The 25,007-nt window shown below is 37.4% G+C and overlaps 1 protein-coding gene across 5 annotated transcripts in view; it reads left to right on the forward strand.

The window, feature by feature from the left end:
* Window positions 1-24,025, forward strand: part of PDCD6IP (programmed cell death 6 interacting protein) — a 66,879-nt gene extending 42,854 nt beyond the window's left edge. For 3 of the 5 annotated variants that reach the window (XM_081527190.1, XM_081527191.1, XM_081527192.1), the window contains exons 10-18: window positions 3,137-3,314; window positions 8,412-8,523; window positions 9,367-9,536; window positions 13,981-14,229; window positions 14,596-14,730; window positions 15,855-15,949; window positions 20,977-21,100; window positions 22,231-22,457; window positions 23,384-24,025. In XM_081527190.1, the coding sequence (XP_081383316.1) occupies window positions 3,137-3,314; window positions 8,412-8,523; window positions 9,367-9,536; window positions 13,981-14,229; window positions 14,596-14,730; window positions 15,855-15,949; window positions 20,977-21,100; window positions 22,231-22,457; window positions 23,384-23,558 (1,465 nt within the window). In that variant the 3' untranslated portion in view covers window positions 23,559-24,025. Of the gene's footprint in view, window positions 1-3,136; window positions 3,315-8,411; window positions 8,524-9,366; window positions 9,537-13,980; window positions 14,230-14,595; window positions 14,731-15,854; window positions 15,950-20,976; window positions 21,133-22,187; window positions 22,484-23,337 lie in introns of all 5 variants that reach the window. The other 2 variants (XM_081527189.1, XM_081527193.1) reach the window with 2 other exon arrangements.
* Window positions 24,026-25,007: the final 982 nt, after the last annotated feature.

Below are 25,007 nucleotides of genomic sequence, written 5' to 3' on the forward strand. Positions count from 1 at the left end.
AGTCTCTTATGAGGTCACTGGTCCTTTCTCCTGGGTCCTGATGTGTACAAGGTTTTGTTTGTACCCTCCAAGAATCTGTTTCCCCAGTCCTGTTTAAGTTCTGGTGCAAGTCTCTGGGTCCTGGTGTGCACAGGTTTGTTTGAGCCCTCCGAGTGTGTCTGGTGGGTATGGGGTTTGATTCTAAACATGCTTTTGCCCCTCCTACCGTCTTGCTGAGGCTTCTCCTTTGCGCTTGGATGTGGGGCATCTTTTTTTGGTGGGATCCAACATTCTCTGTTGACGGTTGTTCAGCAGCGAGTTGTAATTTTGGAGTTCTTGGGGGACTGGAATATAAAAGTAGGAAGTCAAGAGATACCTGGAGTAACAGGAGAATTTGGCTTTGGAGTACAAAACGAAGCAGGTCAAAGGCTAACAGAGTTTTGCTAAGAGAATGCACTGGTCATAGCAAACATCCTCTTCGAACAACACAAGAGAAGACTCTACACGTGGACATCACCAGATGGTCAATACCAAAATCAAATTGATTATATTCTTTGCAGCCAAAGATGGAGAAGCTCTATACAGTCAGGAAAAACAAGACCGGGAGTGGACTGTGGCTCAGATCATGAACTCCTTATCACCAAATTCAGACTTAAATTGAAGAAAGTAGGGAAAACTACCAGACCATTCAGATATGACCTAAATCAAATCCCTTATGACTATACAGTAGAAGTGACAAATAGATTCAAGGGATTAGATCTGATAGAGTGCCTGATGAACTGTGGATGGAGGTTTGTGACATTGTACAGGAGGCAGTGATCAAGACCGTCCCCACGAAAAAGAAATGCAAAAAGGCAAAATGGTAGTCTGAGGAGGCCTTACAAATAGCTGAGGAAAGAAGAGAAGCAAAAGGCAAAGGAGAAAAGGAAAGATATACCCATTTGAATACAGAGTTCCAGAGAATAGCAAGGAGAGATAAGAAAGCCTTCCTCAGTGATTAGTGCAAAGAAATAGAGGAAAACAATAGAATGGGAAAGACTAGAGACCTCTTCAAGAAAATTAAGAGATACCAAGGGAACATTTCATGCAAAGATGGGCATAATAAGGATAGAAGTGGTATGGACCTAACAAAAGCAGAATATATTAAGAAGAGGTGGCAAGAATACACAGAATTATACAAAAAAGATCTTCATGACCCAGATAACCACAGTGGTGTGATCACTCACCTAGAGCCAGACATCCTGGAATGCAAAGTCAAGTGGGCCTTAGGAAACATCACTATGAACAAAGCTAGTGGAGGTGATGGAGTTCCAGTTGAGCTATTTCGAATCCTAAAAGTTGATGCTGTGAAAGTGCTGCACTCTATATGTCAGCAAATTTGGAAAACTCAGCAGTGACCACAGGACTGGAAAAGGTCAGTTTTCATTCCAATCTCAAAGAAAGGCAGTGCCAAAGAATGTTCAAACTATTGCACAATTGCACTCATCTCACATGCTAGCAAAGTAATGCTCAAAATTCTCCAAGCCAGGCTTCCACAGTATGTGAACTGTGAACTTGCAGATGTTCAAGCTGGATTTAGAAAAGGCAGAGGAACCAGAGATCAAATTGCCAACATCTGTTGGATCATCGAAAAAGCAAAAGAGTTCCAGAAAAACATCTACTTCTGTCTTATTGACTATGCCAAAGCCTTTGAATGTGTGAATCTCAACAAACTGGAAAATTCTTAAAGAGATGGGAATGCCAGACCACCTGACCTGCCTCCTGAGAAATCTGTGTGCAGATCAAGAAGCAACAGTTAGAACCGGACATGGAACAACAGACTGGTTCCAAATCAGGAAAGGAGTACGTCAAGGCTGTATATTGTCACCCTGCTTACTTAATTTATGCAGAATGCATCATGCAAAATGCTGGGCTGGATGAAACACAAGCTGGAATCAAGATTGCCGGGAGAAGTAATATCAATAACCTCAGATATGCAGATGACACCCCTTTTATGGCAGAAAGTGAAGAAGATCTAAAGATCCTCTGGATGCAAGTCAAAGAAGAGAGTGAAAAAATTAGCTTCAGTTTTTTCAGTTATCTGAACTCAACATTCCGAAAACTAAGATCATCGCATCCAGTCCCATCACTTCATGGCAAACAGACGGAGAAACAATGGAAACAGTGAGAGACTTTATTCTTTTGGCTCCAAAATCACTGCAGATGGTGACTGCAGCCATGAAATTAAAAGACACTTGCTGCTTGGAAGGAGAGCTATGACCAACCTAGACAGCTTATTTTAAAAAGCAGAGACATTACTAAGCCAACAAAGATCTGTCTAGTCAAGGCTATGGTTTTTCCAGTAGTCATGTATGGATGTGAGAGTTGGACTGTAAGGAAAGCTGAGCACCAGAGAATTGATGCTTTTGAACTGTGGTGTTGGAGTAGACTTTTAAGAGAGTCCCTTGGACTGCAAGGAGATACAACCAGTCCATCCTAAAGGAAATCAGTCCTGAATATTCATTGGAAGGACTGATGCTGAAGCTGAAACTCCAAAACTTTGGCCACCTGATGTGAAGAACTGACTCACTAGAAAAGACCCTGATGCTGGGAAAGATTGAAGGCAGGAGGAGAAGGGGACAACAGAAGATGAGATGGTTGGATGGCATCACTGACTCGATGGACATGAGTTTGAGTAAACTCCGGGAGTTGGTGATGGACAGGGAAGCCTGGTGTGCTGCAGCCCATGGGGTCACAAAGAGTCGGACATGACTGAACGACTGAACTGATGTGAAATTATAGCTATTTTGTGTATTATTTCTCTTTAGTCACTGACAGTAAAACAATCAGGAGTGTGATAAAAGATCGCTTTTTTCAAATAGAATTTTTGACTTTTAATTACTTAGAGTGAAAGAAGTGAAGTTGAGCTGGTGAGCCAAAGGTATCTAGTATATTTTAATGTAACTTTTTTACTTTTTGGCTTTCAGTTCTGAACTGTGAATCTAACTTAATTCTTTAATGATTTTTTGTTTAATTTTATCAATTCCTGATTTTCTCTTTTTGTTTGCTTTATGTTTCCATTTGCAGGGCTTATCCACTTTTTTGGAGTGATAACTCCGCTGCTAGTGTTTGAAAGAAGGATTAGACCTTTAGATGACATAATATCTCATTTTTTCAGGGTATTAGCTTCCCTTAATCTTCCAGCAGCAATTGAAGATATATCTGGAGATACCGTACCTCAGTCTATATTGACCAAGTCCACGTCTGTGATTGAACAGGGAGGCATCCAGACTGTTGATCAGTTGATCAAAGAGCTACCTGAACTTCTACAAAGAAATAGAGAAATCCTCGATGAGGTATGTTTCAAGAGGTTTGCTTTCCAGGTAAATAAAATACCCTTTGGCCCCTTGGTGTCCAGCAGGGATTGGAACAGGAGGCTTCTTCCTGTGGTTTTACAGGGTAGCACTCATCATTCAGGTGAATTTATTGTGGCCCATAGTCTGCCCTTCAGCATCAAGAGGAATTCTGAGTGAAATGGGTTCATACGTCTTAAGGGTATATAAGTGCGCATTAATGAAACTTACATGACCATTGTGTGAAACTAGTATTCTGTGAGAAATGACTATCACACAAACTGTTCAGACTTTTTCTTTATTAAGGACTTTTTTTTCTTGTGAAAGATTCAGTCTCTGGCAAACAAGGAATCAAACTAAGGAAGCTAGGCCATCATATGTTTTCTAAGCCCACCATACTCATCTTTAGGTGGAAAGGGCATTTTATGAATAGGAATGTAGCACTAAAGTTTGTTGGCTAAAGTCAACTATTTGCCAATGTTATTCTGCTTTTAAGGTGCTTTCAGCTCTTTCTACTAATTGATACCTTTGTTTCTTTAACTATAAATGTATTCAGACTGGTTATTTTGGTTTTTGACAGTTTAGGAGTCATGTCTCTTTTAGGTGACTTCTGTTATCAATGCTTTAATCCATGATGTTTCAATCTTTCAGTTAACTATCAGAGGAAGTTGTATTTACACTGTTTCCAAATACTTTGGGGCAAAGACAGAGTACTTATATACTATGACAGTATGAACCTTGGGAATGAGAATATATACCTTCCAGGGTTGCTTAAGGGCTTAACTAAAATAAAACAAATATTAATGCGAAAAAAATCTCATCTCATAATTAAGGAAAAACTGGCTTTATTAGTGTGTATGGCATGTCTGTTGTCTGCCTCTCTTATGAGGTATTTTTATTTATTTTATCTTCCCAACAGCCTTATGAGTTAGACTCATTATTATTCTTTTGGTTGTACTTGTAGTCTCATTTTAAGTAAGTTATTAAGTTGTGAAGCTGATACTGTTTTTGAGTGTTTATGTCTCTGGTAGCAAATTTAATTCTAGTCTTGGTTTTCAAATAATTTGAAGTGTCCACTAGTTTATTTTTTAAATGATAAATTTATCTTGCTTGGGATCTATTGGACCCTTTCCATCTTAGATTCATGGGTTCTATTTCTTCAGTTATTCTTTTTTCTCCATTCTCTCATAATGAATTCCTGTTAGATTGATGGTAGTGCTTCTGAGTCAGTTCTTCACATCTCTTAACATTTCTATTACTTTTTCTCTATGTGGGAGACTGTCTGAGGCTAGCCTTCCAGCTCATTAATTGGCTGTTTAGCTCTGCCTTTTGTGTTCTTCAGCCATTCTATTGAATTTTCCCCCCATATTTTTCATTTCTAGAATAAGGATATTTAATTGGTTCTTTTCATAAATCACCTACATTTATCTTACATGTGTCTTTTTTTCTTTTTTTCGACGTAAAATTCACATAACATAAAATTTCACCATTTTGACCTAAATTTTAAGTGTACCATCCAGTGGTTTTTAGTACATTCACAATATTGTATGAGCACCAACACAGTCTAATTCTGGAACATTTTCATCACCTCCGAAAGAAAGCCTGTGTGCTAATTAACAGTCACTCCTCTTTCTCCCATTCCCCTTGCTCTTGGCAGCTACAAATCTGATTGATTTGTAGAGATTTATTCATTCTGGACATTGCAGATAAATGGAATCATGCCTTTGAAGTTTGCATTTTTCACTTAGCATCTTTTCAGGGTTCATTCATGTCACAGCGTGTGTCAGTACTTCATTTCTTTCTGTGGCTAAATATTCCATTGTGTGGATGTATCATTAAGTATTTCATTTATCCATTCATCAGGGACAGATACTTGGGATGTTTCCACTTTTTGGTTATTCATAATAATGCTGTTATTTGTGAACAGGTTATGTTTGAACACCTGTGTTCAGTTCTCTTGGGTTATATATATAGGAGTGGAATTTACTGAGTTGTACAGTAATATTGTGTCTAACTTTCTGAGGAACTGTGAAACTGGTTTGCAAAAGCAGCTGTGCCCTTTTACATTTTACCAACAGTGTATGAAGTTTCCAAATTTCTCCACATCCTTGCTAACCCTTATAATTGTCTTAAAAAAAAAAAAAGCCATCCTTGTGGCTATGAAGTGGTATCTTACTATGATTTGATTTGACCTTATATGTAGAAAACCCTAAAATTCGGAGTTTAATGAGGATTGTATTGAATGTTTAGATCAATTTGAGGAATATTTTGCTGATCTTTAACAGTATTACAGATTCCAGTCCGTGGACGGAGCCTGTCTTTCCATTTAATTTCTTTCAGCAGTGTTTTATACTTTTCACTGTACAAGTATTTTACTTCCTTGATTAAACTGATTCTTAGTTATTTTCTTTTTGATGCTGTTATAATGGGATTATCTTAATTTCTTATTTGGAGTCTTCATTGCTAGAGTATAGAAATACAGCTGATTTTGTGTGTTGATTTTGCTTTCTGCAACTCTACTAAATTTGTTTCTTATCTCTAATAGTTATTTTATGGATTGCTTAGGATTTTTCATATAAAAAGTCATATCATTTGCAACTAGAGATAGTTCTTCCTTTCCTCTTTTGGATGCCCTTTATTTCTTACTCTAATTGCGCCAGCCCGTTCAATCCTGGTTTGAAGCAGTGGGAGTCCACAGACTTGTCTTGATCGTTATCTTAGGGGAAAACCTTCCAGTTTTTCACTGTTAAGCTGTTAAGTTTTTCATAAATGGCTGTTCTCAGATTGAGGGAGTTCCTTTCTGTTCTTAATTTGTTGAGTGCTTTTATCATAAAAGGGTGTTAGATTTTGTCAAATATTTTTTTTTGTATCTCAAGATAATCACATGGATTTCCTCCCTTCATTCTACTAATACGGAGTGTTACATTAACTGATTCTTCAGTGTGAACCACCCTTGCATTCCTAGGATATCCCACTTTGTCATGGTATAGAATTCTTTTGATGTGCTGCTAGATTTGGTTTGGTGGTATTTTGTTGAGCATTTTGCAGTTATATTCATAAGGGATACTGGTCTGTAGTTTTCTTGTTGTGTGTTTGACTTTCAGCTTGTGTGTTTTTGTGATTGTGTCTTTTGTAAATAGCATATGGTAGTAAGATTTTTCCTTTACTTTTAGCTTGACAATCTTCATCTCTTTGTGGAGGGTTAAATCCATATATATTAGCTGTCATTATTCATATATTTGGAACCATATTTTTCTACAAGACTTGTCTTACTCTTTTGATTTCTCTCTGTTTTCTTTCTTTGGTTCCTCCTCACCCTCACTTTTTATGGTTTTATTGAGTTCCCTCCATTTTTTCTTTTTTTTTTTCCCCCTTTTTAACAGCATGAAAGTTGTATACTTTTCTTTTTTATAGTTTATTATGATGTGTCTGGGTAGGGTTTTTTTTTCATTTAAGTTGCTTGATATTCCATTGGATTCAGTGAATTAGAGAAATTGTGTCTTTCATCCATCCTGGAAAATTCTTAGTTTTCACTTCTTTGAATATTGCTTTTTCCCAATTCTCATTATTACGTCTTTCTCCATCTCTGATGTTGAATCTTCTCAGTTTATTTTCTGGGTCTTCCAACCACTTGCTCTGTGCTCCCTCGTGCCGGATTTCTTCTGGTCTGTCTTCCAGTTCACGAGTTCTCTTCAGTTATATCCCAGCAGTTTGTTAACTATCCATTAGCTTCCTAATTTTATAATTTCTTTAACTTCCAGAGATTTCATTTGGCTCTTTTTCAGTTCTTCTCATTTTCTTTCTCCTGTCATACTTTTACTCTAAAACTTATTAAATATGTTTAGTTTATATTCTTTATCTTATCTCAGGGTCAGTCGTCTTTGTGGTTTGGTGCTGTGATTTGTTGTTTTTTCCTGATTTTTTTCTCATACCGGTTTGTTTCCTCTTATTTCAGTGTTTTTGTTTGTGTGTTTCCTGTATTTTAAAACTTTTTTGGAGGGTTTTTGTGTGTGTGTGTTTGTGTGTATGTGTGGTTAATCTTTTATTCTGAAATGCATTTTAGGAGTTTGTGTCATACGGGGAGTCATTTCCAGTCCTAAGTTTAGGCTTTTGATTAGGAACCTTAAGGTGATACTTCTTTTCTTTTCTGTATAGAGCCAGGGCTCAGATGGGCAAATTCCCTTCAGTTGGTCAGTTTTCCTTTAAATACTCATCCACTGAGTGTCACCCACTGGAAGTCCCTGTTTGAGGGAAGATAGCGCCTTTGATCTGATCTCCTACTCATATTAGCCCCACCTGTGTTTCTTGTCTCCTGTTCAATGCACATTCTGAGCCACTGGAGAATGTGTAGTTGGTGAACTATGGACAGTAGGCTAGCTCCATCTTGTGGCCTGTTTTATATGGTTCACTAGTTAAGAGTGATTTTTACCACTTTTAGAAAATTGTTATTAAAAGAAAAAAGAGTATGTGAGACTGTAGTCCACAAGCCTTAAAATATTTACTCTAACATTTGACACAAAGTTAGCAGATCTCTGCTCTGAACTGTCAGGCATTAACAGGTACCATTGACTCTAGCACTTGAGTCCATTGGTGGGTTAGCACTTTCTTTCTTAGTTTCTGCCTCTGCTATCTTGTCTTCTCAGCTCTGCATTTGAAAGGCTTTTTTTTAAATGTTAATTTTCAGTTTGTTGTATTGGGTTGACGTCTAAATCTTTTATTTGTATGAGTTAATCAGTTTTCTCTTTGTTTTGTTTATGGCTTCAAAGTTCTAAAGGCTTTCTGTTTATTTAATCTTAAAAAAAATATTCATTGAAAAGTAGTTTTGGTATATGGATGTACATAATCTCTTCGTCATGTTAATTTTACTGACTAAGGTAATGGCTAACTTAGCCTTAAATTTTACAAGATGTTTTGTTAAGTATATTATGACTTGTATTTCTGCAATGGAGATTATTGTACTAATTTATATTCTAACCAGTACAGTAGGAATAGCCCCAGCTCACTAATTCTCACCTATATTGAGTGTGATCATTTTAAAAATGTTTTAGTTTTTTACACCAGAAATGATATTTCACTGTTGCTTTGCCTCCTTTTTAAAAGTCATTAAGGTTGTTGGATGAAGAAGAAGCAACTGACAATGATTTAAGGGCAAAATTCAAGGAACGTTGGCAAAGGACGCCATCCAATGAACTTTATAAGCCTTTAAGAACAGGTAAAAATGTCCCTAAATGACTTTCGCTTGAGTAAGTTCTCATTTTATATCCACAATTTTTGCTTGATTGAATTAGGCTCCATATGAAAATTCAGGTGTTTTTCTTCAGTTCCATGTAAGATAAAAATAACAAGGATGTTGATTATGATAAGTTCAGATTCTTAAGAAAGTGAAAATTAAAATGATGCTGTAACTCTTACTTCCTGTTTCAAGCTTTCTGCATATTGTAAAAAAAGATAAATGAGATATTATATATGGTCTTGTGATTTCATTTCATTTAGTAGTGATACTACCAGGTGGTAAAAGATGAGTTTTAAAATTAACCTGAAGCCAAATTATTATTTTTAAGACTTTGATTATAAAGATTTTGTGCTTGTTCAGATAAACGATATCTAGACTTGCTTTATTTCTCTGTAAAAAGTATTTAATACTATTGTGATTTTTCTAAAAATGTATCTGCTTTTCTTATAAGTCAAATGTAAAGAGTGATCCTTTGAGATAGGAACATTTTTTAAATAAGTTGTAACAGTTTTTGGAGTGAATGTTGTCTTTCTATATTCATGAGTTGTAGAAAAAGGTTAATGTCAATTGGCTTTTATTTAGTGGACTGTAACCACGAAGGTGTTTTAAGGTTATAACTGTGTTTTTGCCTTATAGTTGATTCTGTCATTTTTCTAACACTAAAGATGCAAAGACTGACAGCTCAGTTTCTGTCATCTAGTGCTTTGGGGCTGACAGGGAGACAAGTAAAATTGGGGAACAAAATGAAAGTACAACCAGCTTATGTACTTTACTGTTAAAATCATTACTGTGCTCTGGTAACATTTCTTTCTTCTTCCACAGAGGGAAACAACTTCAGAACCGTTTTGGATAAAGCTGTGCAAGCAGATGGACAGGTGAAAGAGCGCTACCAGGCTCACCGAGACACCATTGCGCTTCTGTGTAAGCCGGAGCCCGAGCTGAACGCTGCCATCCCTTCTGCTAACCCGGCGAAGACAATGCAGGGCAGTGAGGTGAGGATGTGCGTTTTGATGTGGGGGTCAGCTGCTTCTGAAAACTATGTCAAGCCATTACATACAATGAATTGCCCAGTTTTTTTCTTACTGGCCTTTTTTTAAAAAAAATGATGATGTACATTGAGGTGGTTGTGTTTAGAGCAACATGCTATATATACACTGTGTAAACGTTATATTACTATCCATTTATTGAATGCTTCCTCTGTGAACTCAGTACTGTACATATTCACAGTGTTTAATTCAAATTTGATAAAAGGCAGCAGCTTGGAAGTAAAGGCACTTCTTTGAGGTGGAAGGACTGGATTGGCCAGATACTCCTCTGACCACAGAGTCTTTGTTTCTTGCGTCTTTCTATGTGCCACCTTCTAGCATATTCCCCCGGGACTACCTCTGAAGGGGGGAGGGTTGTCAAGGTGTGCATGTTAATAAATGGATCACATTGGCATGATATTTCTACGGTTACACGCTCATGGGAGCGTGTTTGGCTGAGACCCTAAGGGGATGGGTGTGACTGATCACTGTGAGGTAAGATAGGGGCCCTGAAGCACACAGGAAAGGAAGCCAAAGGGCAAGAGATACTGCTGAGAACTTCTTGAAAAAGGTGAATTTCCTGTGTCGATAGTTCTCAGCAGTTATCATTGTCATTTCTTATGTGTCTTTGCTCAGAAGCGGTTCATGTATTTATTCAGCCAAGACTGAGTGGATAGGTGTCTGCTGTGTAGGGCACTGTGCTCGGTGCCCATGACGGCCAGCCCTTCCTCTCCATTCTCAGCCAGGCGTAGAAGAGCAGACACACCCAGAGGTGACTGGCGTGCACAGTCGAGACTGCGGCGTGTGAGGGTTTTAGGTGACACAGTACTGAGCGCTCCAGCGTGGGGAGCCCCTTGCCCAGGAGCTTCTGAAGACACTGGTGCGTTGTGAGAGCAGTGGACAGGCAGCAAGGTGAACAGGACTAGATTCCTAGACTGTTGAGTGAGTGTGTGCAGAGCAGCTCCCAGGGGTCGAGTGGGAACCGGCCCCTGACGTGAAGGGAGAGCGGCGTCGGGATACGCGCAGGACCTGCGTCTCTGGCTGGGCCAGAGAGAGCGACCACTTGTCAAGTCAGATGCTTTGAGGACGCTGGGGAGAAAAGGAAGGTGGTGGAAAGATTAATTTGTAAAGAAGAGACTGCACACCCGCAGAACAGCAACATGTTCTGCCCTCTTTTGATTTTAGGAGAACTCTCTTTAGTGTCCCATACATGACTCAGAACTTACATGGCTTTTGTTCTTTGATTCTCCTGCTTTCTATAGAAAAGAAAAAAAAATTTTTTTTTTTTTTTTAATTTGTAATAGCTGCTCTGTTAATCCAGAATGGTATTAACGTAGGGGAAGAAAAGTTTGGCAATCAATATGAAGTTATTTTATTGAAACTAGATTTTCTGCGTGGAGGTAACCAACAATTTTCAGTACTCTATGTATTCATTCATCATGTGTCAGTATTAGAAAAGGCAAGCATCATTTGTTTATTAAAGCTCCTTCAGATAGTTGTCACCATAGTTGATGACACATTAGCCCGAGTTTTTGTGAGAAACACCCAGCTATTTGAATTGCTGATTATTAACGTGATACAAAGTATGTGTTTTATTAAGAGGTCCAAGCATAACGGGTAGGGCTCTTTTTTCTTTCAAGGCTAACTAGTTGTTTATCTTTGCTCTGTTCAGGCATCTGTTTTTAGGTACTGAGAGGATGTTAGTTTCTATACTATATAAGGTAGTCTGTTTTAAGATAGTCCTGACTTTGAGCTTTGTTTACTAGACTATTTCTTAAAAAATTAATTCTGCATATTCCTATTTCTCCCCTAGCTGTATTTCACTTGGCTTCTATAAAATTTTCGAACTTCTGTTAGGCATAACATACATAAAGAAGAAAATTACATTTCTTACTTTCCTAATCGCCAAGCAACCTTCACATAGGGTTAAAGTCAAGGTTGAGGTTCCATTATCAGTTTAAATTTACCAACAGGTAAAGCTATCGAAACCTTTTTGAATTTATATGCTACTGTGTCCTCCAACACAAACTGTGTTACATGATTATAGAAATCCTTATAATTCAGCAGAATAAGATACTTTAATTCTTGGTCTGTTCCTCATTTTTCCTCTGTTCTTGTCTGAGTGCTTACACGCTTAAGCCTCTTTAGTCCACAGTGCATTCAAAGTAGAGAGTTAAACCGTGAGACATAACCAACAGTTAATGATGGCTCCTACTTATGGAGCACTTAGCCTGTGTTAGAAATTACATTGAGCACTTATATAGACTTACTTCAGTCTTTACAACTGTCCTGACATACAGGTACTGTTATTATTCTTGTTTTGCAGATGAGTTTTCCAGGTAAACTGCCCTTGGTTACACAGTAACTAAGCCCATGATATTCACTAAGGGAGTATAATCAGAGTTGAAATATTTTTTTCTTTGTCATCATGTTTCACTTTGCTGGACAGCTAGATTCCTTCGTTTCTGTATTGAAGTTTTGATTTAATTTTGTGTTTTGGATGGGTGGAAGAATGTTCATGGTTCAGAAGGTTCCTGAGAGAACTCTCACCCCTGTTCTTTCCAGCTAGTTCCCATCTGCTCTGTATACGTAACAGTATTCATTAGTGTCTGGTCTGTGCTTAGTGCTTTTATTTTGGTGAAAAATAATACGCACATAGATATACATAATATATTATGTGTGTGTATAGCTTTATATTCTGATCTCCCTTCTCATTCAAAATGCGACATACAATGTATATGCTTTTGTATCTGGTTTCATTTAACAATATGTCCTGGAAGTCATTTGCAAGCCAGACTTTGACCTGCTTTGTCTAACGTCAGATTCTACTAGACCCCTTTAATAGACTTTGCTATGTCCATCCAGCCATGATTCTTTGTCCTCTTCCTTTTAGAGTGTCTGTGGTTTGATGCTTCTTGGACCTCTGGGAGTCACATTAGAACATGTTAAGAGAATCTGCATTTAAGATAGGAGGCCTAGGAGATATGGTGGTTACCAGAGGCTGAAATGTAGAAGAAACTTGAGGCTTTTCCTCAGGTTTTGGTTTTCACATGGGGAGGTCGTTCTGGACCCTCTTGTCAAGGAGCTGATGACTAAGGCCGTGGACTGCAGAGCAGGACAGAGCTTCTTAGGCACGGGCAGTAGGTGAGGAGATCTTTGGAGCTGAAATTGCTGCTGGTAAGAAGCAAGTCAGGAGTGGAGATGGGGTTCTTGGACTGTCCCTTCTTTCCCCACTTTCTTGCTCTGAGCATTCTTGGTCAAGCAGAATGGGGGCTTGGGGTTGCCCAAGTGAAGTGTGAAGAGCTGTGAGTGAAAAGGAGCAGCTCACAAGTGGTCTTAGAGGGTACTTGAACCCTGAAACACTATTACTACATAGGGGTGTTAGGTGTTTATGAATCCTGTGGCTGTGAGGCAGAGACTACCTGGGCTGAATGAGAGGCAGAACTCATGATGTGAAGAGAGATAGGACCTACCCCTTCTTTCCCTCCCAGGATTTAAAATCAGTGTATGACTTAAAGTTTTCTGTCTCTCTCTCCAGAGTGCTGTCTCCATGTATCTCTATCTCTTTTTTTATCATCGTATCTCCCTCTCTCAATCTCACTATGTTGGCAAAATAGGGTGCTGCTGCTGCTGCTAAGTCGCATCAGTCGTGTCCGACTCTGTGCGACCCCAAAGACAGCAGCCTACCAGGCTCTGCCATCCCTGGGATTCTCCAGGCAAGAACACTGGAGTGGGTTGCCATTTCCTTCTCCAATGCATGAAAGTGAAAAGTGAAAGTGAACCCGCTCAGTCATGTCCGACTCTTCGCGACCCCATGGGCTGCAGCCCACCAGGCTCCTCCGTCCATGGGATTTTCCAGGCAAGAATACTGGAGTGGGGTGCCATTGCCTTCTCCGGGCAAAATAGGGTATCTCTTGACAAAACACACCTTCCTCTACATCATCATGAGGATGCAGTAAAGTATAAGTGTGGTTAGAGAGTGGTTTGGAGTCAGGCAGACTTAGGTCTCAGGTTTCACCTCTGCTCCTTTAGTAGCTGTGTAAGCTCAGGCAGGTTACTTAATTTTTCTGAGACTCAGTTTCTCCATCTGTGGAATAGATGTAATAAATACATACTCGATGGGATATTGTAAGGAGTACATTAAATTAAATCTGTGAAGTGTTTAGGACTGTGCCTGGCACATGATAAATGTTCAGTAAATCTGTTTTCATTATTTCTGCTGCCATTGCAGGCTGAATCCACTAAAGGTACAGCAGTGTCTGTATCTAAGTAAACTTAATGTCTGAATTATACGTGGCTCTCTGAGAAATCATCTCTCCCTGACCCTGGGGAACCTTTGTATAATTCCCTTCTGGTAATTGGCTTCTGGTTTTTTGGGCAATTCAGCTCAAAGTTTTTTAAAATTGTATAGGTGGTGAATGTCTTAAAATCCTTATTGACAAATCTTGATGAAGTAAAGAAGGAAAGAGAGGGGCTGGAGAACGACCTGAAATCAGTGAATTTTGACATGACGAGCAAGTTTCTGACTGCTCTGGCTCAAGATGGCGTGATAAACGAAGAAGCTATTTCTGTTACTGAACTGGATCGAATCTATGGGGGTCTCACAACTAAAGTCCAGGAATCGCTAAAGAAACAGGAAGGACTTCTTAAAAATATTCAGGTAAGGTTTATATATTTGAGTAAGATTTTTATTTAAAAAATTACAGAAGGGATAATCTGTATACAGGAGGGATAGTCTGGACTAAATCTGTCCATTTGGGATTGTGTTTTTCGCAAGTATTCCATATTAATAGAAACCTGTAAACTATTGGTTATATTTTCATGCCCACTGAATTTGGGATAATTTTACTAATGGAAAGCTATAAAGTACTGTGCTACTCCAAAGAGACTATATTAGGTAAATATCTAGTAATAACTCAATGTAATCATAAATGATTTTCATAGTTGGGAAAGTATCAATAAAAACGTCATGAGCTATATTCATTTCATAAATATATATAACTGCATAAATCTTTCTTTTCATAAGGTCTCACACCAGGAATTCTCGAAAATGAAACAATCTAACAATGAAGCCAATTTAAGAGAAGAAGTCTTGAAGAATTTAGCTGCTGCGTATGACAACTTTGTTGAACTTGTGGCTAATTTGAAGGAGGGCACAAAGGTATGAAGCACAAAAAAAACAAGAGCTAACTGACCAGTGTGGACGTGAGGATATAGTTTGAGAAGTTAATTGGTATTTCCAATTGGACCAAATCATTCTTCATCTCGAATTCCTTAGCTTTCATGACTTTGGCCCCCGAGAGCTTTGTTATAAGTGGAAAAAGCTTAATGAAGGTGGTGGATTTTATGGGAACTTTGCAGAATGAGTATGCATAGACATTCATTTCAGGTAGCAGGAATTAGCAAAAATCGGCAATACTTTGTTACATGATAGAAAGTTGGCCAATCTGAGTGAATTGTGAGGGAATAGGAGTAGTAGTCAGAGCTGATACGTGATGGGGAAGGAGGTTGGTATGACTTTCATAGTCTCTGCTGATGGTTTAGGTGATGATAGATTTGTGATATGCTTGTGTCTTAGAGTGCTTACTGAATACGTTTCGGTATTTTCTAGCCTTTCCTTTAAATATTTTTGGGGAAATGCTTATACTTGGTTTGACGAATTTTGGGGAACAAGTGATTTTTTAAGTTTTTCAAATACATAATTCCTTTTGGTACTTTAACTCCACAGTGATGACTGAATAAAGTTATCTCGATGTTAATACAGTCGGTATAATGTAAAACCCTCTAAAGAGAGCATAGAAATACTGCCAGAACCTTCCAAAGAGAGAGGATAGTAAAATGCTATTTTAATTTGGTTTAAAATGCTTTGTTGAAATAGGTAAGCTGAGAAAACTCTCCAGAGTGCTTTTGGAAATTCTTCGAAAAGTTTCTGAAATGATGGCTGCATTTCTGAAGTGAACGTGCAACTCTAATGCTTCCACTTAAATAGGTTGTTTTTATTAAGTAGTTGATTTTTATTTAGTAATTGGGAACTTGTTCACGATCATGAAACTTAACTTGTCACTGAATTTTTGGTGACAGCACTTTCTAACGATGATTTTATTTATTTATTTTTTTTTAGAGAATTTTAGGTCATATTTAACAATAAGGTGCTGGACTTAAGTGGTATAACTGTCTCTCATGTTTTAGTTCTTTAACTGTTATTGACAAATGAGTTTTAAGTTGTGTTCCTCTTAGATTAAAAATTGTTCTGGTTTATCACTTATGTTTGTTCTTTGCTTGTAGTTTTACAATGAGCTGACTGAAATACTTGTCAGGTTCCAGAACAAATGCAGTGATATAGTGTTTGCACGGAAGACAGAAAGGGATGAACTCTTAAAGTAAGTTTATTTTCTGTATCAAATTGCACTTTTGAAGTATTTTTCTTCAAAAAAAATCATGTTCTTGCTACCTTTTTTTAGAAAAATCACATGTGGATACTCTTGTGGTGGGTTGGCAGTGTGAGTTAGCAATTTTTCTGTGGTGGTTTACAAAGCAACAAGCAGCCAGCTGCATGATTCAAGAACAGCAGGATGTAAAGGAGCACAAACTCTAGATGAAGGGAGAATAGTGATGTCACAGAAGTGATGACAGCACGGCTCATGGTGACAGATCTCAGGAAATGCCAGTCAACACGAGCAGTTTACCTGGAAGTGCCAGATGGGTTCCTTGAATGAAACTACAGGCACAGAGCATGAGGGAGAGAGGATTTATAGCTCAGAAAATGTCAGCAAAATTGCCTTCTGTAGGGGCCTGCTGGGCAAGCAACGTAGGACTTACTCTGTGTGGCGTAATGGAGAGCTGACTCAGCATTGATATCCATTAAGATGAGAAAGAGAACAGAATTTAACAAAACAAATAGATGAAGAACATTCACCAGAATAAAATTGTCACAGAACAGGTGAAAATTTTACTGTGAATTAAAAAAAAAAAAGGTTAGGAAACAATCACTAAGGATTACCACAAACAAAGCCAGTACCCAAGGAAGATGGTAGGAAAACAAGGGGTCATAAAATGTGAAGTGTCAGGATTTAGGACACAGTGGAAGAGAAATAACCCATCACAGACGTGAGATGAAATGAGAAGGAGCCGAAGCAAGAAAAGACAGGAGCAAAGAGTAGCAAAGAAGAAATCAAAGAAAAAGAAGCCAAAGCAAGGAACAGGATTAAAAAGAAGTAGGGAAGGTGGGCAAAGAAGATCTAACGTATGTAAAACCGAATTCCCTTCAAAGAAGAAAATCCCAAACAGTGAACAGAACAAATACTTAATGATGTTACTCAAGAATATTCTTAGAATAAGTCCTGTTGAAAGGGTTTACAGCATTTGGTCAGGAAAAACAAGCAAGAACTGTTAACACTTATTTGTATTAAGGCATATACATTATTAGCCTTCAAAGATAATGAAAACTTCCCTGGTGGCCCAGTGGTCAGTACTCTGTGCTCCCAACGCAGGGGGAATGGGTTTGATTCCTGGTTGGGGATCTAAGCTCTCAAATGTGCATGGCGTGGCCAATAAATATTCTTTAAAAAGACAAGGGCAGAATCCTGTTAAGGCGGTCAGGCAGACAGGTCAGCTCAGGTTATAAAAGGTGAAAAAAACTTGGGCTGGCAACACTGCATGCTAGAAGAGGATGGAATGATTGCTATTGAAACTCAAGGAAAGCAAATATAAGACAAGGATGTTGTATCCAGCCAGCCTGTTCTTCAGGTATATTCAAAGTCAGGTGGTCATTAGTGAGGAATATGAAGAACCCAGAGACTGTTATACTCAAGAGCCTTTCTTGAGCCCCTCAGATGACCTGACCATTGTTCTCATCTGTCCATGCTTAAACAGTTTCCTGTAGAAGAATGGGGAGAAGTTGAGAGCTACTTCCTTCCAGCCCCAAGATAGAGCAGGGCCATTTGTTACCAGTTTTTCTACCAAACCTTTAAAAAGCAAATAATTAAAATCTTTTAAAAATGGTTTTAGAGGTTAAAAACAAACCCAAATTAGTTTTACTAGTAAGTAAATCTGAAAAGATTAAAACAGAGCAGTCTTCGGACCAGTTTTATTTATGAATATGGATGTGAAAGTTCTAAATAAAATGCTTGCTGTTCATATTCTCCAGTATATTAATAAAGGAACATGACCATGACCAAGGAGAAGTGGGTGGTTATTCCATGAATACAGTGATTGGTTTAGTATTTTTACATCTAAGGAGAAAAAGATGATCTTCATAGATGAGGAGAAGCGTGAGAACGTTAATGTAGAAACTCTATAAACATTCCCCCTAAAGACAAGTGCCAGCTATCAGTGGTGTTATTCAATATTAAATTGGCAATACCAGCCAGCACTATTAGACAAAAGGCAGTTAGAAATAACAAAAATTGTAAACTGCCACTACTTACAGACTTTATGATCGTACATCTTGGAAACCTGAAAGAATCAGCAGCCAAACTCTGCAAATAATAAAAGAATTGGTGATTATAAAAATAATTTGTAGCAATCAATAGCTTTCATACAAATAAAGACATAGAAGATACAGTGGAGGAAAAGACCTCAGGTAAATAGTCATGAGAAAGTCAAATACATAAGAATAGATTTGTCCTACATGAGACCTGTATGAAGAAAGCTGTGAAACACTATTCAGGGACACGGGAGAGGATTTGAGCAAGTTAAAGACATACCATGTCCTTAGGTAGGATGGGACAGCTTCATGAAGATGTCAGTTCTGAATGAATTTATGCATTCAATATAATTTTGATTTAAAAAAAAACAAAACAGATTTTCATTTAAAAGTAGACAAGTTGTTCTAAAGCTCAAGGTGAAAAAAGCTAAGCGAGAATAGCCAGAAAAACTGCATAAAAAGAGCAGTAATGGAAACTAATTTACCAGATTTTAATATATGTAATATTGTCTCTAATTAAAACACAGTCGTACTGGCACATGATTAGACCAAAGACAGAAGACAGGAATAGATTTAAATCTTTATGTGAATTTAGTGTTTAAAGAAAAAAAAATATCCTAAATCAGAGAAGATAAGAGACAAGTGCCTAGACATTTAGGAAACAAAAGTTATTTTTACAACAGAGTAAAGTTCCAAACAGATCGTACTTGAAATGTATAAAATGAAAAGAAAATGAGAGAAATTTTTAGTAAAGCTGAAATAGGAAAGGTCTTCGTAATTCTGACTTAAAATCCAGAAGCCATTAAAGAAAAAAGAGTAAGTTCATCATAACATGATCAGCAGAGTCAAAATGTAATAAGCTGGTGGAAACTGTTTGAAACTTATTCACAGGACAAAATGGCAAATTTACCAGATTTATAAAGAACTCTGAGATACTAATGAAGAGGAAAAAAAACCCAATAGAAAAATTGGCAAAGGATGTGAACAGAAATTCTGCAGATGAAATAAAAGTGACTGTTAAGCATATGAAAAAATACCTCCCCTCATTCAATATAAATACGAGTTAAAATTACTCTGAAATGGCATTTTTCAGATTGTCAAAAATGTGGAAGTTTGATGACGTGCTTTATCGGCACACTTTGGGGAGCAAGTGTCATTCTGCTGTGCGAGTGCACAGTGGGCCGGTCAGTCCTTTTGTGGGATCCAGAAATGTCTGAACTGCAGATCCATACATTATTTAATCCAGCTTTTTTTTTTAAAGGATGTTTTCTGTTTACCAATATACAAACATCTCTAATGAATAATTCATGGTAAAGAAAAGTAGAGTTACAGACTAGTGTAAAGTAAGCTTTTTGTATAAAAAGGGAGAAAATAAAAGTGAACATTTGGGTTGGTTTATTTCTGTTCAGGAAGCTCTGGACAGGTTCAGAAGAAAGAATAGTATAGTGTCTGTGTGTTTGTGGGAGTGAATGGTGGAATGAGAATTTGTAGAGAGTGGTCTGTCAGTTTTTGAATCAAGTGAATATATTTCCATTTTGTAAAATTATATCAAATTTAAGTCATTATGGAGATTTGAGTGTTTTTATAGTCACCACCAAGTAGTCTGTAATTCGCTTTTTCAGATTGTGTTCGCATCCTTGGCCCCCCAGGGATGTTGAACCCTTTGTTCAAATTCAGTCTTGTAGAGAAGCCCAGTTCATGAAACAGATAAAGATGGATCTGTGATTTATAGCTTTGTTTTATATAATGGCTAGGAAATTTATATAGTGGCTAAGAAATGCTCATTTGTCCTATAAATGTGTTATTTACTGCAACTATGTCTGGTTTTTCAAAGGAAAGAAACATGTTTTATATCTATATTCATGTTAAATATTGTATTTATGATTAAATATACTCAACTAAATAGATAATTATAGATGAGTAAAATACTTAAAATATTAAATATATTTACTATATATGGGATACATATACTTGCACACATCTACTAAATGTTTCAGAATCTGACCTTTTTAAATTTTAATATGGGCTAAAAACTTGTAGTTTATATTGTAAGCATTTATTACGGATTTATAAACATCTAAGAAGTATTTTTGATTTCTTGATGAGTATGTGTTCGTTTTCTCTATATATGGAGTGTCTAATTTATCTTTCCACCGGGATGGTTTTTGAGCGTGAAAGTATGGTCTGGGGAAGCTTGCTGGAACCGTCCCGTCAGGACAGCAGGGCCTGCCGCAGGCGCTTGAGGGCGCGTCATGTTTATTGTTCCGTGCGTGTGAACCAGCGCAGTGAGAAGTTGATCAGTACCAAATATTTCATAAGAGTGTATTTTACTTCAGGGTTTTGTTTAGCGGGATTTTGGGATAGATTCCAGTTTACTGTCAGAGGAGTCTTTAAATTGTTTTTTAAAAATTTTAATACTGTATTTTAATGGTGCTTTCAACATCTGTCTTTAATGAGATTACCTTATATGAGGTATCTTTTAACATAAAATATCTCAGTGCCATGTTTTGGATGTCTTCAGAAAATTTTCATCAAATTTGCATTGTTTTCTGTAAACACTGATATACAGTGATTAAAATATTAGGTAGGTGACTATGAACAGTTGTAGTTTTCTGATCATTTTTAGATTTTTATGTTAGGAGTTTCTCATTTAGAGGCTGACCTCTTACTAGAGAGGGGGCAGTTTCATAGGACCACTTGCTCAGTGTAACATGTTGCTTACTCTGGCTATCATTATGATCTCTGGAAAAGTTTACCTTTTCTCCTTGTCTTCAGAAATAGAATAAAAACTAGCTTTATTTTATTCATTAGTAGGAAGAAAGATGATTTCATTTACTTCTTGCCAAGAACAAAAATACTATCACTGTTTTGATTCTATTTTCTGTGTTTCATACATGAAGAAAAGAAAGAAAAATATCTGGTATTTTGCAGGTGTTGGTTTTCAAAATTGGGTTAATTTCTAATGCTTCTGTCTTTAATAAGGGACTTGCAGCAAAGCATTGCCAGAGAACCTAGTGCTCCTTCAATCCCAACACCCACGTATCAGTCCTCTCCAGCTGGGGGGCACGCACCAGCGCCACCAACTCCAGCACCAAGAACCATGCCGGTCAGTAAGCAACCACACCTTTCAAGATTGAAGTTTTACGTGTTTGTGACACTTTGCTAGCGGTAAAGGGTAACACAGACTTGACATTGATGAAGTGACCAACCTTCTGATGTTTTGCAGTATAAAGAATACGCGTTCGTTATTCATAGATCACTTCTGAATTTTTGCTAAAAAATGTTTACCTTGAATCTAATGAAGTCTTTGGAACCAACTTCCAGTTTATAGCAAAGACAGTGATAAAACAATAAATTAAATCGTGCTGTTAGGAAATACTTGGGCAGCCTAGAACTGGAACATTCTTTGAAACACTTGACTTGGTTTTCTAAAGGTGAATGTTATAGAAAGAGAAAAGATAGATGGAGAGGGCATGTTCTAGATTAAAAGAGAGGAGAGACTCATAATAATCAAATGCAGTACATGAACCTCGATCAGATGTTGGTTCATAAAAACACCTATAAGAGTTTTTATGATAAATAAGGACACTTGAATGTAGGGTGGATACTCAGTGATACTAGGGAATAATTATTAATTTTGGAGTAACTAACTTTCTCAGGGTGAAATGGTATTGTGATTATGTAGGAGAATATTAGGACTTGTATACTGAAATCTTTAAGGCCAGTGTCCTGAAGTTTGCAGCTTAACTTTCAAATGGTTCTGCAAATATGTAGAGATAAATATAAGAATATAATTATAGATAAAGCAAAAGTGGCCAAATGTTAATAATTAATGAATTTAATTGGTAAATATGTGATTATTTATGATAGTACTCTTTTCAGTTTTCTGTTGTTTGAAATTCTAATATGAAAAGTCATGGGGCCAGGAGGAGATAAGAGATAAAAACACTATCTGACCTGTTCCTTCCTCCTACCTCAAATGTCTGACCACGGATGGGAGCAGTAAATGATTAAATACTGAGCATCAGGAAAAGAGCAGTGGAATATCCACCAATTGGAGAATTATTTTTCAACTGCTGTACATTCCTGGAGTGGTGAGCCCACATTTAAGAACGGGGATTAGGAATATATTCAGTTGGATTCTGGAGTTTCTCATATGCTCTCATTCATTCTAACTGATAGCAATTTGACAGAAACCTGACATGGGTTGTAGTCAGTGCCGACTTTTTCTTACAGCCTAGTAAGCCCCAGCCCCCAGCCCGGCCGCCACCTCCTGTGCTGCCAGCAAATCGAACTCCTGCTTCAGCTCCGGCTGCGGCTCTAGCTCCAGCTCCGGCCCCAGCTCCAGCTCCGGCCCCGGCAGGCACTGGGACCACTGTACCAGCTCCATCACAGACTCCCGGTTCAGCTCCCCTGCCACAGGCCCAGGGACCCCCGTACCCCACCTATCCAGGGTATCCCGGGTAAGGCTGAAACTCTGTATGTCCCAGTGAATTGGCTAATGTTTCTAACTCTGGTTAGTCTTTTAAAAACAACGTCACCCGTTCTCTGAATGGGGGTGTTATATAGGCTACATTGTCGGCTCACATAGAAATATAGTAAGTTATAGTCACTTTGAGCATTTGGATAGCCATTTCCCAGGTTTATTTAACTTGTTTTTAGTTTTTACATGTTGGGTTCATAGTAACCATACCTTCTGTATGGAATTCAGAATGTGTTTGCTTGGTCATCTTTATTTAGGTGATAAACAGGTAGGGTGCCTTTTCTGAACTTAGCATAGCAAGACTGATAAGGCCTTCTTCACATACCTATACTCTGATGTCTTCACATTCTGATCAACTCTTGAACCAGGAATCTATCTAATTATGGCATATACTTAAAGATCAGCTGTTTTTGTTATTTTTTTAATCTTAAAAATCCAGACATTTAACTACCTTTTAAGATGTCTTCCAAACTTAGTAAGTAAATTTTATCTCCCAGATGTTAAAACTGTGAAAACAGTATAAATCTATGAGCATTACAGTAAACATTGAATCTTGTGAAACAGAAGTATGCTTGGATTGCCACAGTAAAATGAAGAGTCTCTGTTTTTATTCTTGGTAAAGGTTGAATATTTAATCTTACTTCCTTCAAGAATCTTTATTTTCTAGGTAGTAGTGAATACTTTTTTCTTTCATTTCAGTTAATAACAGGATAGAACTCTTTTCTCTAGCAAGTACCTTGGAACAGCTGTTTTTCCTCTCTCCACTGTTCTCTAATAGACTGAGAAATAGAGGAAAATGTGGTTTTCTTGAAAAAAAAAAACTTCATTTTAAGATAATTACTGTATAGTTCATTTTCTAGTATTTGATTTACCAATCTAGCTTTTTTTTGTTCTTCCTCCCATCAGGTATTGCCAAATGCCCATGCCCATGGGCTACAATCCTTATGCGTATGGCCAGTACAATATGCCGTATCCTCCAGTGTATCACCAGAGCCCTGGGCAGGCTCCGTACCCGGGACCCCAGCAGCCTTCATACCCCTTCCCTCAGCCCCCACAGCAGTCTTACTATCCACAGCAGTAATATGTCAGCTCAGAAGCTCAGCTGGTTCAGTCCAAAGGGAAAGAGATACCAACCCTGCAATAAGTGTACTAAACTCCACGCTCTCGTTCCTAGAACGTCCTCTACTGTACTGAACGCAGTGTATAATTTCTGTCTGCGGCTGGAAGCTCTGCCCCACTTCCACATTTGATTGCTGCTGTTGCAGTGTAAACACTAAGTATAATAGAATTTGAAGTAAATTACATTACAGTTCATAAAAGTTGAAAATGAGAAATTAAACCCACCAGTGAAACGTTTGAAATTATTACACTTAAGTCTACATGATTGGAACATCAGATGCTTACAACAATGGTTTAAGTACGGATATACAAGAAAACTAAGTTATCTTTCTCTTTTGGTTTATTGATTTGGTTTGATTTTCCTTATGCTATTTTGCATAATCAAAACATTGTAAATCTTTTAATTTAAAAATAAATTCCTTAAGAACAGTTGTCATTGTTATGTTTTGTCATTGATTCTCATTGCTGTCTAATTTCTTCCTAGTACTAGTCTCTCATTTTATGTGTACATAAGTTAAGCAGATCTGTGTTAAGTGCATGATTAATGCAAGTTAATAGTCAGGTTCAATATATCTTATAGGAAAACCAAAAGAATAATAACCATAATTTATCTTTCATATGCTGATTAGTAAATTAATTTGACATTTATTTTGAAAAATCTTATAATGTGGAAGAAACACAATTGCTACCAAAGATTCTTCAAATATTCAAGTGAATATGTATATTTAATGTTTTATTACTAACTTCTCCAAGAAATCAGTACAAATTCTGATAATAATTTTTTTCTTTTTTTCATAATCTGGTTAAAATAAATACATGTCATGAACAGTACTGTCTAATGTAATGGAATTGTTTAAAGAAAATTTACTGTACCCTTCTGTTCCTTTTTTTCACCTTACTGTCTTAACCTAGTAACATTTAATGCACAATGTGTATGAATAGATATGATAAGCCCTTTCATTTTTATGCTCCTAAAAGATTGGACTATTTTATAATTCAGGGAGTGCACAAAACAATTGTTGGGAGCATATGCCAATTCTGGAATAGGCTGTGTATTTAATACTAGCCTGTGCTGTTCGGATAACTGAGCGCTATCTAAGCCTCAGTGAGACTTGCCTGGTGGAATGCATAGATGTGCATTGTGGAATGAGAAAGTGAGAACGGAATGAGCTGTCCGATATCCCAGTGGGGTCTGTTCTGTGTGAGGCTCATATCTGAACATACCAGACATCCGAGCAGAATTCCAGTGAATCTGTTTATGCGTATTTTCAAAGTTTTCATGCGAACCTTTTCTTGAATTGTCGTTTCATTTAAATGATACTGTCAGTTGGTCCATTGTTGTTTTCATTTGACAGTTTGGGTTTATATTTTTAAATGTGGGGCTGAAGGTGTGATTGTAAAGGGAGCTGAT

Source organism: Giraffa tippelskirchi, chromosome 9 (assembly GCF_054371585.1).
Source record: "Giraffa tippelskirchi isolate mGirTip1 chromosome 9, T2T-mGirTip1v1.2.pri, whole genome shotgun sequence".
NCBI lineage: Eukaryota > Metazoa > Chordata > Mammalia > Artiodactyla > Giraffidae > Giraffa > Giraffa tippelskirchi.